This window comes from Coturnix japonica, chromosome 9 (genome assembly GCF_054131305.1).
Source record: "Coturnix japonica strain WE chromosome 9, WE-NBRP24, whole genome shotgun sequence".
NCBI lineage: Eukaryota > Metazoa > Chordata > Aves > Galliformes > Phasianidae > Coturnix > Coturnix japonica.
Window position 1 is genome coordinate 27,990,761 of NC_140671.1, and position 13,916 is coordinate 28,004,676.

Here is a 13,916-nt window from a genome sequence, read left to right on the forward strand (position 1 = left end):
GAAATTAATTAACTGCTATGAATTCTTTGCATTCAGGGCTGCAAAACAAAGACACATATTACTTAAATCAGTTTTATTTAAGAATTTCCTACAGTGACAAATCTTATAAAAAGCATCCAAACACGGAACTGCAGCAAACAGCATTCTTATGGTATCTTACACAGCAGAGCTTCCACCCTCAAGAGGCACACTGAGCTCAGCAGTGATGTGCTGCGAGAGCTACTGCAAAGCGCATCACAAGCTCAATGTTCTCATCGCAAACCCCACCATCTTCAATTCACATTGCCACACTTACAGATCGTTAACAGAAAAAAAACAACAAACACACACCATACAGCATTCACAGCAGTTGACATAAGGGAAAAAAAATACAAGTATTCTTTTCACATAAACACATTCAGCTAATTGATTAACTAGGTATAAAACCCACTTAAAGTCTTCCACGTATGGATGTCCTTTGAATGCAATAAACACTCGTACTTTATTTGCTATCATTGCTCTCTGCACACTCTCTCACCAAAGCCACAGGATTGAGAGACATCTCGCCAAGTAAAATAAAATCCCATAATGCACCACCAGGTCTCCGCACGCGCTCTCTTTTTTCTCGCTCATACCAGCCCTCTCATGCCTCGGCACCACCATCAATCCCACACAAGGTTTCAGAAGTTCAAACAGCCTTCTGGTCCATCTCACAGCCTTGCGTTCATAGCGTTGATACGACTCCATGAAATAAAGAGTAGCGGATAAAAATGGAACACCCACCGTCTAAGACGCAGCATGTGCAGTGTGATGAAGTATTCTTGGATGAGAAAGCATGTAGACAGAAGTATTCCTAAGGCAGAATATTTACAGCACTGCTTTCAATGAAGTGCTTCTTCCATACACATTTGAAATGAGATGAACTGCGGAGATTAAATGAAGCCTTCATATCGTACTTTAGTATGGAGGGGAGACAGTGTTAAAAAAGGAAAACAACAACAACAAAAAACAAACGAAACAGAAAAAAAAAAACGACACTGTGTTCTCCAGTTGGGGCACTTGGAGATTCTTATGGTGGGATCAAATTAAAAACGAGAGGGAGAGAATGCTGTTTCTGACCAATGGTTTCCATTTGGAACATGCAAAGAATTCAGGTAGCCAGGAAACGAGGGGGAAAGTACTACAGGAGAACCCTTTCCTATTGATTGTAGTGTTAGTTTACCTAGCAGGCAAACAGCAGTCCACTTCCAAACATTCAGTATTCCAACAAGTTACGTAACAAAACTTATAAAATTCCTTTTACCTTTCTTCCTCTTCCTTTTTTGTATTTTTTTTTCGTTTGTTGGTTTTTTACAAAAGAAAAACGTCAAAAATACTGCTGAATATAGCGCACATTGAACAAAGTGATTTGGAAAAAATTTATATGTAATTTACAGGATACTTACCACGAGTTAGAAAAATTTGATTTCCCACCAGAGTCAGTATGAGAGCCCACTGCGTCTACATTCCCCAGCCTGATGATTTGGAATCCATGCTTGAACCAAAGCCTCCGTTAAACCCACTGCTGGAACCCGCGTTGGAAGCTGAACCCCAGCCTATTGCTGCTCCCGAGTTGGAACCACCGTAAGAGTTATTTCCTGAGCTGAAGCCCTGATTCTGTTCCCGCTGCATGTTGCCTTGGGGCTGGTTGTTTCCCGACGGCCCTGACTGGTTCTGCTGGCTAGCCAGCATGCCCATCATCCCCCAGCTGCTCTGCAGGGCTGCCTGCGCTGCTGCCATCATGGCAGGGTTGATGCTAAAGGCTCCGAAGTTCATGCCCCCACCCATGTTACTGCCCTGGTTGTTACCCAGTCCTCCCCCACCTCCTCTGCTGTTGCCAAACCCCCCCTGATTCCCAAAGCCTCCTGGGTTACCACCAAATCTTCCACCTCTCTCTAACTGCCTATTGCTATTGTGCTTAGGTTCAGCATTGGATATATGTACGCTGATTCCTTTAATGATCAAGTCCTCTCCACAAAGAGACTGGGCAACCTACAAAAAATAAGGGATTAGTTAAATGTAGGCTATTGTATTTTCTTAAAAAAGAACATTCAGCAGTACAAGACAAAATAAGCCCGTGTGATCCTAAGCAGATATTTACTTAACCTGCAAAAGAAGCACATGAGTATATTTGAGGTGTTCTATCTTCACGTTTGCTACAGAACTAACTGCAGTAAAAAACTGTATGCACAACAGCATCTGAGTAACCTAACCTCAGCCAGGCTAACATCGCTGAAGGGACCCTGAAGGGTCACCTACTGAAACACAGGCTGTCTAAACACGGGGTTAAAACACTTTACACGTACCTGATCATCTGCAAATGTAACAAAAGCAAAAGCTCGGAAAGGTTTAGGAATGAAGACATCTACCACTTCTCCATACTGAGCAAAGAACTGCTGGAGTTCATCTGCTGTCATGTCCTCAGTGCAGCGCCCAACAAACACTTTTCTGCTCCGCAAAGGCTCGTCGGGACTTTGCTGAAGGGGAGAGAGAAGTATAATTAATGAATGGAAACTTCAACACGAAGACCAACCGTTCAGAAGACTGAAGATAAGGAAGTTTTAATTTGTAAGCTTCAGACTTCTGAAACTGTTCAGAGAGCAGGTGTGCAACTTGGTACAGATGGGAACAGGGAAATAAAGGTAGTCAGTTATGGACAGTGACAAGGCCAGTGCAGGACACGTCACTGTGCTGCACATTTAACTGCATATCCGCATGATCAGAACAGACTCATTCTGATATTCCATAGTTTCATGTGGCAGGCATGATAAATAACAAACTGCTGGATGTTAATAACACATTATTTTGTACTTCATATTGGAAAACTGAGTGCAGATATAACTAGCTATATCCCCAACACTCCTCATTCACTTCCTGTTCATCCACCTCCTCTATTTTCTTTATCCTGTTTACTCAGACTCCAAAACCATGAACAGGGCTTTTATTAACGTGTTCATCTGCTCACTTCGCACAGTGGCTATATAAGTGTAGTTGTGAATGTTAGGCAAAACAAAGGTAGTCATAAATATGAAAGTACCTTAGAGTTGGGAAGTTTACAGTCACACCATCTGCCATCGATCATGTGTCGCTGGGACATGACCTTCACCTGGGTTTCATAATCCGTAAAACGAACAAAACCGAAACCCTTTGAGTGACCAGTCTTAATATCCTTTTTAACCTAGGATAAAAAAGAGCAGACTTTACAACAGAACACAGCAGCACTGTGCTTGTGTTGGTGACATTAATGGCATGCTATTTACCTATCATCTTCTGTATCAATCTTGATATCATCACCAGAAAGGATACAGCTCTGATTACCCCCCTTGTATACAACTACCTTTTCCTATGATACTAACCCTGCTATTATGTAGTCACAGCACAAGCTTCTGACACCTACAAATTTAATGCATTCTGACTGCTTTGAGCCCCAGTATTAGTTACTAAAACAGCAGGATCAGCATCAGGGTGTAATTACTTTGTAACACTGTAATGACACGGCCAGACCTGCTATATAAACAATGCAAGCACACACAGCTGCATGCAGGACAGAGCCAGGTAGTGGTGACAGAGGTAACCTAGAGCATGCAACATGCTGTTCCTGAATTAATTTAGTAAAGCTTTGTTTTAAAGCCTGAAAAATAAGACTTATACTCAGCTGTGACAATCAGCAACATAAACTAAAGAGCTGTTAATACATTGTACCCATTAGGCAGATCTGCGTGGATTACCACTCCCAAATATTCCCATCTGTACCCACACTACAAAGCTCTGAGGCACACAGCTGCAGATCTGCTCCTTTCTACTTTCTATCATCAGAACCCTGATTTCTACTTAACATCTTCCCATACTCAAAAAGTATTTTACCTGCACCATGAGGACTTCTCCAAATGTACTGAAGTATTCCTTTAAGTCTTGTTCTGTGGTTTTCCAAGGTAAACCTAGGACTATCAAGTCCGAAGTCTTCTGTACTGCTCGTTTTACCTTCACGGCTGAAGATGCATCTGTTTCATCCATTTTTCTCTTATTATCTGAATATAACGATGTTCGTTAGAAATCATCCTCCTAACTTTAGAAACCCCTTCCACTAATCTTGAACAGCGCGGTATAAAACCAGACAACACTAAGAGGAAGTGCAGACAGCGGAAGAACACATGGCAGCTGTTGGAGGTTATCATTACAACCCACAGCCAACTGTCTGCAAGCGTGAAGAAAGAACGACCTACCAAGTCCTCCTATCAATGCATTCTGAGTTAGTTTTGTGTTAGTTTACTCAAGGACCACCCAGTAATGTTTACTGAGGATGGGAACAAGATGGGTTTTTGACAACGATATTTAATGAGAAGGCTATTTCTAATTATTTTGGAGTGCTTTTGGTTGGATTTGTCTCACGTAGCTGTGACCAAAGCATGGCTTGAAGAGAAGTGTCTGTGAGTACACACAGCACCAGCATCTTTACAAGTTCTAATGAGGCTGCAACTCTCCCAAGCACAACATAAAGTTTTGTCATCTAAGCCCTTCTGCAGCTAAAGAATTGAAGCTCTGAGTGCATCTGAAAACCCAGCTGGCTCAACTCTACCTGCAGGATGAACACAAGTCAATTTCTGTCACACACATCGATCTCTGGACTAAGAAGCGCGCTCATATGGAAACACAAAGGCACAGCACGAACCTTTGGGGTAGTTCACGACATAGACCAGGTTTCCCCAGCCGGCCTCAGGTGCGTGCAGGATGCCCTCCACCAGCCGCACGCCCCGCATACATTGCGATACCGGGTTGCGGTAACGCAGCCCACAGGCCCCGGGGAACTGCGCCGTGACGGTGGAGAGCAGCACGGTGCCGTCATCCTCCGACGGGATCTCGATGGGCTCATCGTTCTCGTCCTCCGTGACCCGGATGTACTCCGACATGTTCGCTGCAAGTCACTGAAGCGTGAGAGAGAAACACGCATCAATAACAGCCCCAACAACGCGCCTCGGGCCCAGCGGGGCACAGAGCGGCACCGAGCGGCACAACGGCAGCGCACGACCCGCCTCGCCCCGCCCCGAGCGGCGCAGGCCCCGCAGCGGCAACACCGGGCTCAGAGCCCCCACAGGGCCGGGAAGTGCCGAACAGCCCACGGGACGGCTCAGGGCTCACAGCTCGGAGCTCACAGCCCGATCCCCGCCGCCCTCATTCCCAGCCCCGGCCGCCCCGCTCCCGTCCGTCTCACCGGGCGGGAATGCAGCGCCGCGTCCTCAGCCCTCAGCGCCTCCAACGCGCCGCACAAAATGGCGGCCGGGCCGCGGGGCGAACCACTGTGTGAGGCGGAGGGGAAGATCGGGGCGTGTCGGCCGGCAGCGGGAGGGAGCCGGGACCGAGGCGCGGCTCCTGCGAGACGAACAGGAGCTGCAGCCCGACGTCCCGGAATGGCACGGGCCGACAGAACCGGGGCCGGGCTGTGCGTGCCGTTACCCCGCGATGGGCCGTGGTTCGGGCCGAGCCACGCGGGGGCTGCCGGGAGCGGCGTGAGGCGTTCCCGCCCTGTGCGCCTCCCTCAGGTGGCGGTGTCCGTCATGGCGGTGCGGGTCGGATCGGTTTGGAGCTGTTTAGAGCACGCGATGCTCGCTGTTGTAACACTGTCCTGTAGGGCTGCTTGCTGTTAGTCCTTCCTAAGCCCAGTTTCTATTTAGTTAATGGGAAGTTAAGCCTCCATATGCTGTATAGTGATCTCCTGAATCCCAGGCCATGATAACTAATGGACACTCGTGTTGTTGCTGCTGTTGCTCTGGCTCCATAAGGTAAGAACCCCACGCAGGACAGTGTCTGTGCTGAGCTGTGGGCCCAGCAGCGCTGTGTGCTGCAGCCAGATAAGGGTGGCTCAATCAGCAATACAATACAATTGTACAATACAATACAGCACTGTGCTGTGCTGTAGTAAGGAAAGCAGCTCCTTACAGCTCCCATCTCACTTGTTCTTGGTGCCTCTGACCACACACAGGCTGTGCTCACACCCAGATTGACTCCCCTTGCACTGCTCTCCTTAAAAAGAACAAAAAGAAGCAATCTTATTAGTAAAGGTAGGTGACTCCTGCTAGGTAGGGCCAATCCAGTTCCTTGCATCGACACAGAGAACTGCTGAGTATTTAAGGCTCCCACTTAAAACTTACAACTGCAAAACTTGGCTCTGGCACCACTGAAACCTGGCCCATCTGTGCCCCGGTAGCTTTAGACTCAGCCTTATCATTTAATTACCATTTTCCAACAGAGTTCTGAGAGCAGCTGACAAGACACAAGCTGACGAGATAAGCTAATGCTCCATGTAGGCGTTCTCTTGAAATTCCTACATTTTCCAGCCATCCACAAGACACGTCCCAAACCCAGTTCTGGTGTTGCCAAGTCAGCACGGAGGTAGTCAGTGTTGTCTGAACACGCCGTGAGGACTGAGCGGTAATTGCAGCATGTCAACATTACCTACTGCACCATTCCAAGTCAAAGCTATAGTTTAGCAATCAACGCTATTTGAAGAGGTTGCCGTGGCATTCAGCCAAAGTGACCTCTATCTGACAAAGCATCTGCTGCTAGTTTTATTAATGAGCAGAGTAAACATCAACCCTGTGCTAGATTTGTGCAGGTAAGAGCCAGGGGAGGGCAGTGAGCAAATGTTTTTTCTGTAAAAGCTGGGATTCTTGCAGCATTTTCCTACTGTTATTTTGCACGACTGTTAGATTTAAGTTAAGCAGATAACAGCAGTGTTGCCCTTGAAGTAACTACACCAGCGGGCCAGCAGCTAGTTAATACACCAGTTGTCTCACGCTGGCAATTCACAGTGCCCATGGGTGCAGACAAATGCAGTACCGTGGTACTAACCATCATGTATATCGAGTTAAGTGTGCCCACAGGAAAGAAAGAAAATGCAATACAATAACTATTTGCTGCTCTGGGTTAAGTGTGCTCGTGGGTACAAACAAACTCCATAACGATCAGCTGTTTGTTCTCTCTCCCAAAAGCACTTGGGGTGAAAAACCGCCATCAATGGCCATTTAAATATAACCTCATGATTAAACAAACCAACAAGCAAAACAGATAAACAGGGAGTACTCGGGCCTATTTCTAACTTCAGTTAGATCAGTAAAAGGGATTTAAATAACGATGGCATTTCAGCATAATCATATTCTGGCCTGGTTATGCCAATAGTAAATAAGCGTAAGTGTTGGTTCTCATTCTAACTGTATAGTGAGAAAAAGAGCCTGCATCCTTTCAGCCTTACCTGCTCCTTCATAAGCACAGTCCTCCATGCACAACAAGTCAAGCCCACCTTGCACGTGGTTACCTAAAAGAACAGGACACTCTTCAGTTATTCATTTCTCTTTGTCATCTAAGGCCATTTGAGCCTTCAATTAAGCCGGCTGTATATCACAGATACTGTTCCCCCTCAAGGGAACAAGATGGGTAATATTTCATTTTCCCAGCTAAAGCTGAAAATCCATTCACACGCAGAAGAGCAGCGTTTTACAATACTTATCTTTCTCCCTTCCACTTTGAAGCAGCTTTCATCACAAGGACATTTGCAATAATTACTTCCTCCTCACCCCAGAAATGTCTACCATAAGCAGAACTTTCCGCACACAAGCAAAGGAGAACTTTGCTTTATATACACATAAAAAACTTTTACTGTGAGCTTCCCAACATACAGATTAAACACCTCACCAGACCTTATTCTTGTCACCCCAAAAGGAGAACACGTCCGTTGTTCTCACAGCAGCACTCCTCCTACTCCCCTTTGTTGAGGCAGTTCTAAGAGTTCATTATAGTGCCTGCCACACTGCAAGCAACTTTCCCATGATCCTAAAAGGCCACGATTGCAATTATTGCATTTGAAATCCACCTGAGATGGTTCAGTCCTTTAACAGGCAGAATTTCCTCATTCCTTATTTCCTGTCCTTATTTACTTAGCTCTTCCAAAAGTGACTGGAACCGCAGATGTGTTTTTCAAGCACAACTGAAGCCAAATGATTTGTGTGCTTGACTGTTGCAGGCAGCCAGAAGGACGCGGTGCTTGTTAGCCTGGGACCTCCCAGCACCAGTAGCTGTTCTGAATGCAAGCTTTGGCTTTCTTCCTCTGCCACACTACGAAGTGAAACTGCTGCTGCTTGTTTCATCGCCAGACAGATGCCGAGTGTTAGAGGAAGAAGAAACGATCACAATTGGCAATGAATGTTTGTGGGAGTGAGGCTGATTCGCTTGTGTTCCTTTGAGACAGATGGGGTCAGCCATCCAGGTGTGGTTTCCCAGACCCCTCACATACAGAAGGATGCCCTTGGCAAGGAGAAAACGTGCAGTGATTGGAAAGGCAGCAGTGGTGACAAAAAGCCACTCTCAGCTCCGCAGCATCTGCTGGCAGTTTGGTGCTGACTGCTACCTTTGTTTCTGAGCTGTGAGCTACAGACAGCGGGTGGAAGCCATGGGAGCAGGAGGCCCCCGCTTCTGTCTGCTACCCCGAGCACAAACGACCTCGTTGTGCTGAGCAAGCAGCAGTGCTGTAGTGTTCCAGCTCCTGCTGACACAGTTGCCAATTCTTACTTGTCTGCTGAGACAGAGCAGTGCTCTTGGGAAATGTTTTCTCTGGTTTTGTGCTCTAGGTTCATGGACAAGTGGCTGGCATTGTGAGGCAGCATCAGGTATCACCCTTCTGTTTTAGTTTGCGGATAGACAACATGGTTGGAGGATTTCAGTTAGTGGAGCTAGTGACTGTGAGCATATACAGGAGTCTTGCCTTTAGAAGCTGAAAATCAGGGTTCAAAGCACAACAGCACGTAGCGTCTGACATCTTCACTGTCTTGTTTGATTGGTACCTGTGGGAACTGCCCAACGTTTGCATCTTGTATGTGGAGCATGCAGAAATTAACTTGGTTCTGTTTTGTTTGGCAGTCCCAGCAAACCATCAGCAAGTCACCTCCCTCGTTTTTCTGGCCCATCCACAGCAGAGCCTGGGAAGAATGTCTGCCTGTGGTTCTCAAAAGCATCTAGTCAGTTCTCAGAGCTGAGTTCCTGGTGAAGATGTGGCAGGTATCTTCCAAAGGAATTTGCCTTGTACAGTGTAGTGCAGCTGGGATTCAGGCTTTTTAGATTACGCAGTAACTCCCAGCAAAGGAGAGTGTGAATCTCCACCAGCACAGGTTGCCACAAACCAAAGGACTAAATCCACAGATAGGGCTGTGCTGGGGAGCTGACTTTGATCCCTTACACCTGCACCTGGTTTGCAGCAAGTACAAGCATCCCTATTTACACCTGAAGCTGGAGATTGACTCCTTCAGCTCTAACATTTGGGTGGCTGGGGTAAACTTGAGCAACTATTCCTGTGAATGGGAATAGCATAAAAGAAAAGTCTGCCGGGATCAATGTAAAAGGTGCTTTGTTGAGCTTTCCTTATTCTTTTTTTCCCCCTTCAAATAGTGGGCATAATTTCTTACAGCCTTACCCTGAAGCAGTGCCTCAAGTATGAGACAAAGAGCGCTTTAAAATGGTTTGGTTGCACTGTCTACTCGGTGATATTTTTTTAAAGAACATTTACGAAAGATTTATGTAAAATCTATCTTTTGTCTACTTAAAATATGTCAAATGGATGTACGGGGCAAAATTTAATGCATATGGGTTTTCATTATTTTAAATCATTTGCAATAGAAATGATTTACTGTGACATCAGACATTCGTTCTTTGGCTGTCCACCATAAATTGAAGCCCACCCAAATTTCCACTTTTATATCTCTGCATTCCCTCCCCCAGTATCTGTAACCTCAGCTCTGCGATTCTTCATGTAAATGACTTTCAGCAAGGAAAGGAAGAGAACACGTAATTGGCCTTAATACAGGTAATAGTGAAAGAAAAGTGAGACCTGTATGTGAGAAATTGTCGACAGCCATGGAAAGGGGGGAACTAATGCATGTAGGAGGGAAAGATGTTCCTGATGAGAGCTGCTAGATGTGACCAAATGGACTTCTTGTGCTACTGGAACTGCCAGAGGTGACAGGCTTCTATCTTTTGCTTTCTGCATGTTTTCATGTCTTTTTAGTGTCCTTCCATTCAGAATTCAATTAATCAAACACTGACCTGTTAATGTTACACACAAAGTTTGAACCAAATGCTGGATCTTTGCACCCCCCCCCCAAACTGCTTTGATGTGACCTCCTCGCCTCTTGCTGCCAAAAGCTTTCACCGTTATTGCCCACACAGATAGTTCTAACGAAGCATCTCAGATGTGAATTTCCTAATGATTTGTAGCCATTCTGAGTGACATTATAAACTTCAGCTCTGTCCTGAAGGGAATCTTAATTCTGATATCCAGACTATCTGCCCACTCCTACATTTAGGTGTGTCTGACGGTCACCATTTAAATATTGATGCTATTCCTAAAGCAGCAGCACTGCCAACACTCTTCATCCTGCAGTCAGAGCAGGGTTAGATCATGTGGTGGGCCCGCATGTGCTCGTCTTCATTCCAGCCTCCAGTGGCTCCAATTGAGAAAAGTGTTAGCGTAGTTCTGATTTATGTACCAAAGTGCAGAGGAGAGCAGAAGCTTTTAGTATCTTGGGAAGTGGTTAGAAATTAAGGCCAAAGAAAGGACACTCGTGTCCATTACATCCTTTAAAAAAAAACAACAAATCTTCAGTGGAACTCCTGGCTGCTGAACTGTTCCTGGGCTGGCAGATGTTCACAGTTCCCTTGGCAGATACTGTGGAAAGCTAATGGGCCCATTTAGATACCATCCCTTTCACAACAGCATTCAGAGAGCCGTGCAGTCGAGAGGAGGCCTCGTAGGGCAGGGTCCTTTCAGCTTTTTGTCCTGAAATGAAATTAGGGAATGCATTCAATATTTTAAGAGCTCTGATAATCTCTTGTCAACAGTCTCTGCTGAACCCAGGGCTTCACTGGAGATGTGAATCAGGGATGGAAATGAATGCGAAGAGCAAGGCTGACACCTGGAGGGCACTGCTGAGCTGCAGCCAGGCAAGCCTGGGGGAGCTGGGGATGCTGCAGCACAGCTTAGGTTAGGAGAGCTCAAAGGAGGTGGGTTTGGATCTGCTTTTTCTAGTGAAGGAGGACTTGAGATATTCTTCCCCCTCCCCTCTTCTTATAAAACAAAACAAAACAAAACAAAACAAAACAAAAATCCAAGTTTCTATTTCAGCTTTCCCTTATCTATTTCTTTAGGGGTGGATAAGAGCAAAGCAGCAAACCCTGTGTTATCTAGTTTTTCACTTCTCCCACATTCAGGAATACTTTAATCAAAACTTTCTGGCTCAGCGAGCCACTGCAAGCAATTCTGGGTCAGTTCTTTTGTTGTTTAGCATAACTTATTTGATTGCTGCATATCAGACTTCCCACTGCTGCTTTGCCATTAGTGTAATGGTGCTGTGAGTTTCTAGAGTAGAGACTTGCAGGGCAGTTCTTACTGTCAAGGCTGCAGATGGCAAGTTGGCATCATGTAGAACTTAGTCTTTTCATGCCTGGCTCTGTCAGCACCCATGGAAAGGCTCTTCTTGAAGCTGATCCTAATCAAGGAATGCAAGGCAGCCTCTGGGACAAAGTCTTCATGCTTTTCCCCCCGCCTGGCAATCACCCATTTGCTTTGAGTGCTTACTCAAACCTTTTCAGTAATCTTTCTTCTCTGCCAGGAATTATCTTAGTATTTCTGAAAGCTGTTTTTGCTTGATCTAATTTTAGAATATGTTAATAAATGAGTTGTTTACTGTGCTGTCATGACTATACACTTTCATATCTCAGGAACCCAAAGATTCTATGTCCATTACCACTCCTTAATTCCAGTGTGGTTCCAATCAGCATAAAATTTGCATAGCAGTAAATATTTTCTTTAAATGGAAGTTATTTTTCAGAACTCAGTTACACCAATTCAACTGCAGCACACCTTCCTCATCCTCCCTGTCTTTACCTCTGTCCTAGTTGACTGCATTCCTTTCTCTCCCAGCCATCAAACTTCCAAAATATCACCAATATGATGTTCCTCCTGCTGTGGATACTAAACTACTCCATACATCCCCACCCACTCCAGCTCCATGGGTGAGCCACACAAACACTTGCTCCAGGCACTGAGGAGCAGAAGACAGGCTCACTGCCAACCTGAGCAGCAGCACAAGACATTCAGTGTGCTGGAGGTGCTTCTTTTCAGCCCAGAGACCTGAAAAGTCTTCCACCGTCTCTGCGGCTCCTGTTCCCCCAGCATTTATTAACTGATAAGATTCTGAAGAGGCAATAACATCTTTCCTCCTCCTCCAGTAAAGTTGCCTGTACTGGACTGTCAGCTAACTCTGCGTTACACTGGATCATTTGTGGTTATTCAGCAGTGTAGACAAATACCAGTTCAAGATCAAGGCCACTAAACTTGTCTCACTCAAGACTCATTCTAGACTTAAAACCTGCCTCTTGCTGACATTTTATTAACCCAATTTGTCATCCTTCTAGCCCCCATTATCCAACCCAGGCAGATTACTTACTTTGAAAAGATCCATAGATAGCTTTCATGTGAATTGTTAAGCAGGTCCAGGTGCCATAGCTGGATTCCAGAGGGAGCTATGGTCACAGGATACACATGCTGGTCAAATCGCTTATATCCTAAATACTTACAAACTCAGTAACATTCTCCCTGTTCGGATATTGCCTGGACTGTGTCCTAGAAAGCAGCAAGAGGGATGGGAGCAGTCTGATACAATACTATAGTGTGTATCTTCAGGCCTGTGTGTGCTCTTAGAGAGATCAGCAAAGGTAAATGCAAGCAAGCAGTTATAGTGAAGCACGTGCCAAAATATTGCAGTCAGAGTTGGTGAATCCTAAGCCACTGCCTTTGAATCTTCACATTTGCCCCAAAATAAAGCATTCAAATCACAGCTTCCTGAGTACGACAAAGGTGTGCGCTCCCACATGCACCTCCATTTATCCAGCAAATCTTAAACAAAGTGCGAAGGAGAGGTAAGATTGGGTGGGATTCACGGATCGGACATGAGGGGGCACTCTTATCTGCAGTTTATTCGTGGCAAAACTGCTGTGTAATATCCAGGCAGGGTCACTGCGGACAGAGTTGCAATGCCAAGAGCTGGAGCTTTGCCCCCTTCCACTAGAAGGGCTCCATCCAGGCTTTTCACAGCTCTTTATTCCAAGGGTGAACGCTGTCCCTTTAAATAAGCTCAGACATCTCAGTCCAAATGGGGAATGAAACCCAGGCTACCTACAGTTATGAAACCTCTCTTTTTGAGCTTACAGGCTTAGGGGCCGCTACTACACTCCGAGGTTAATAATCAGTTTTAATATTCACTTAGGGGGCTGTAAAAAAAGAATGAAAATTTCCTAATTTGAAAATGGACTTGATTGGCAGCTTTATTATCTCTGTAAGGTGCATGGCATTCCACACAATCAAGTCGTTTTTTAAAATAATCTCACTGCTTAAGTCGTACACGCCGCTAATTGCATTTTAATAAGTCTCTTTAAAATCTTTCCATATTTTTTAATATCCTAATATTAGATAAGTGATTGCTGGGGACACTGGAGGGCACTGAAGTTTATAGGAAGAGGAACACCATAATGAAGCTTTATTGGGATGGCATCACCAAACAATTGCTGTGATAGCAACACTCCCAAGCCTGGAAAAATGCCAAACATTCCCCCTGGAACTGACTCAGACAGCAGCCTCTGGCTCAGGACTAAGGCAGAAAATGGACGCTTTCTGGTGCATAAAATGGCCTCTTTCCAGCTTGGAAATGACTGAGGAACTGTCCACTGGATTTGGAAAGCACTCTGGAGATGGTCTTTCTCCATCAACAACTTCAAAACTCATCTGTTCTGCTTTGGATTACGGCTCGGAACTACAAGAGAGGCTTTTTCTTCTTTTTACTTCTTTTTTTTTCCCTTCC

At 45.4% G+C, this 13,916-nt stretch overlaps 2 protein-coding genes across 4 annotated transcripts; one reads left to right on the plus strand and one right to left on the minus strand.

Annotated features, from left to right (window-relative positions):
• Window positions 1-58: 58 nt before the first annotated feature.
• On the minus strand, window positions 59-5,290 carry TARDBP (TAR DNA binding protein). 3 transcript variants are annotated; one of them, XR_004309490.2, is made up of 7 exons: window positions 5,228-5,290; window positions 4,688-4,940; window positions 3,883-4,046; window positions 3,056-3,196; window positions 2,325-2,495; window positions 1,425-2,010; window positions 59-902 (listed from the first exon to the last, which is right to left on the minus strand). XR_004309490.2 is itself a non-coding variant. In XM_015882431.3 (6 exons), the coding sequence occupies exons 2-6, from the start codon at window positions 4,923-4,925 to the stop codon at window positions 1,480-1,482; spliced, it is 1,245 nt and encodes a 414-aa protein (XP_015737917.1). In that variant the 5' UTR covers window positions 4,926-4,940; window positions 5,228-5,290; the 3' UTR covers window positions 59-1,479. The 3 variants fall into 3 exon arrangements, 2 of the variants coding, with proteins under 2 accessions (XP_015737917.1, XP_015737918.1); XM_015882431.3 differs by having other exon boundaries at window positions 59-2,010; XM_015882432.3 differs by having other exon boundaries at window positions 59-2,010; window positions 5,219-5,290.
• LOC146759889 (uncharacterized) lies at window positions 4,924-11,749 on the plus strand. Its single transcript, XM_085509904.1, has 3 exons — window positions 4,924-4,932; window positions 5,001-5,795; window positions 8,033-11,749. The coding sequence occupies exons 1-2, from the start codon at window positions 4,924-4,926 to the stop codon at window positions 5,658-5,660; spliced, it is 669 nt and encodes a 222-aa protein (XP_085366030.1). The 3' UTR covers window positions 5,661-5,795; window positions 8,033-11,749.
• The last annotated feature ends 2,167 nt before the right edge of the window (window positions 11,750-13,916 follow it).

Excerpts from the sequence above, each read along its gene's own strand:
- TARDBP (XM_015882431.3), bottom strand. The coding sequence starts at position 4,925 with ATGTCGGAGTACATCCGGGTCACGGAGGACGAGAACGATGAGCCCATC. Across the intron at positions 2,496-3,055 it reads GTAAACTTCCCAACTCTAAG|CAAAGTCCCGACGAGCCTTT; the intron begins GTACTTTCATAT and ends TCTCCCCTTCAG. Across the intron at positions 2,011-2,324 it reads TTACATTTGCAGATGATCAG|GTTGCCCAGTCTCTTTGTGG; the intron begins GTACGTGTAAAG and ends TATTTTTTGTAG.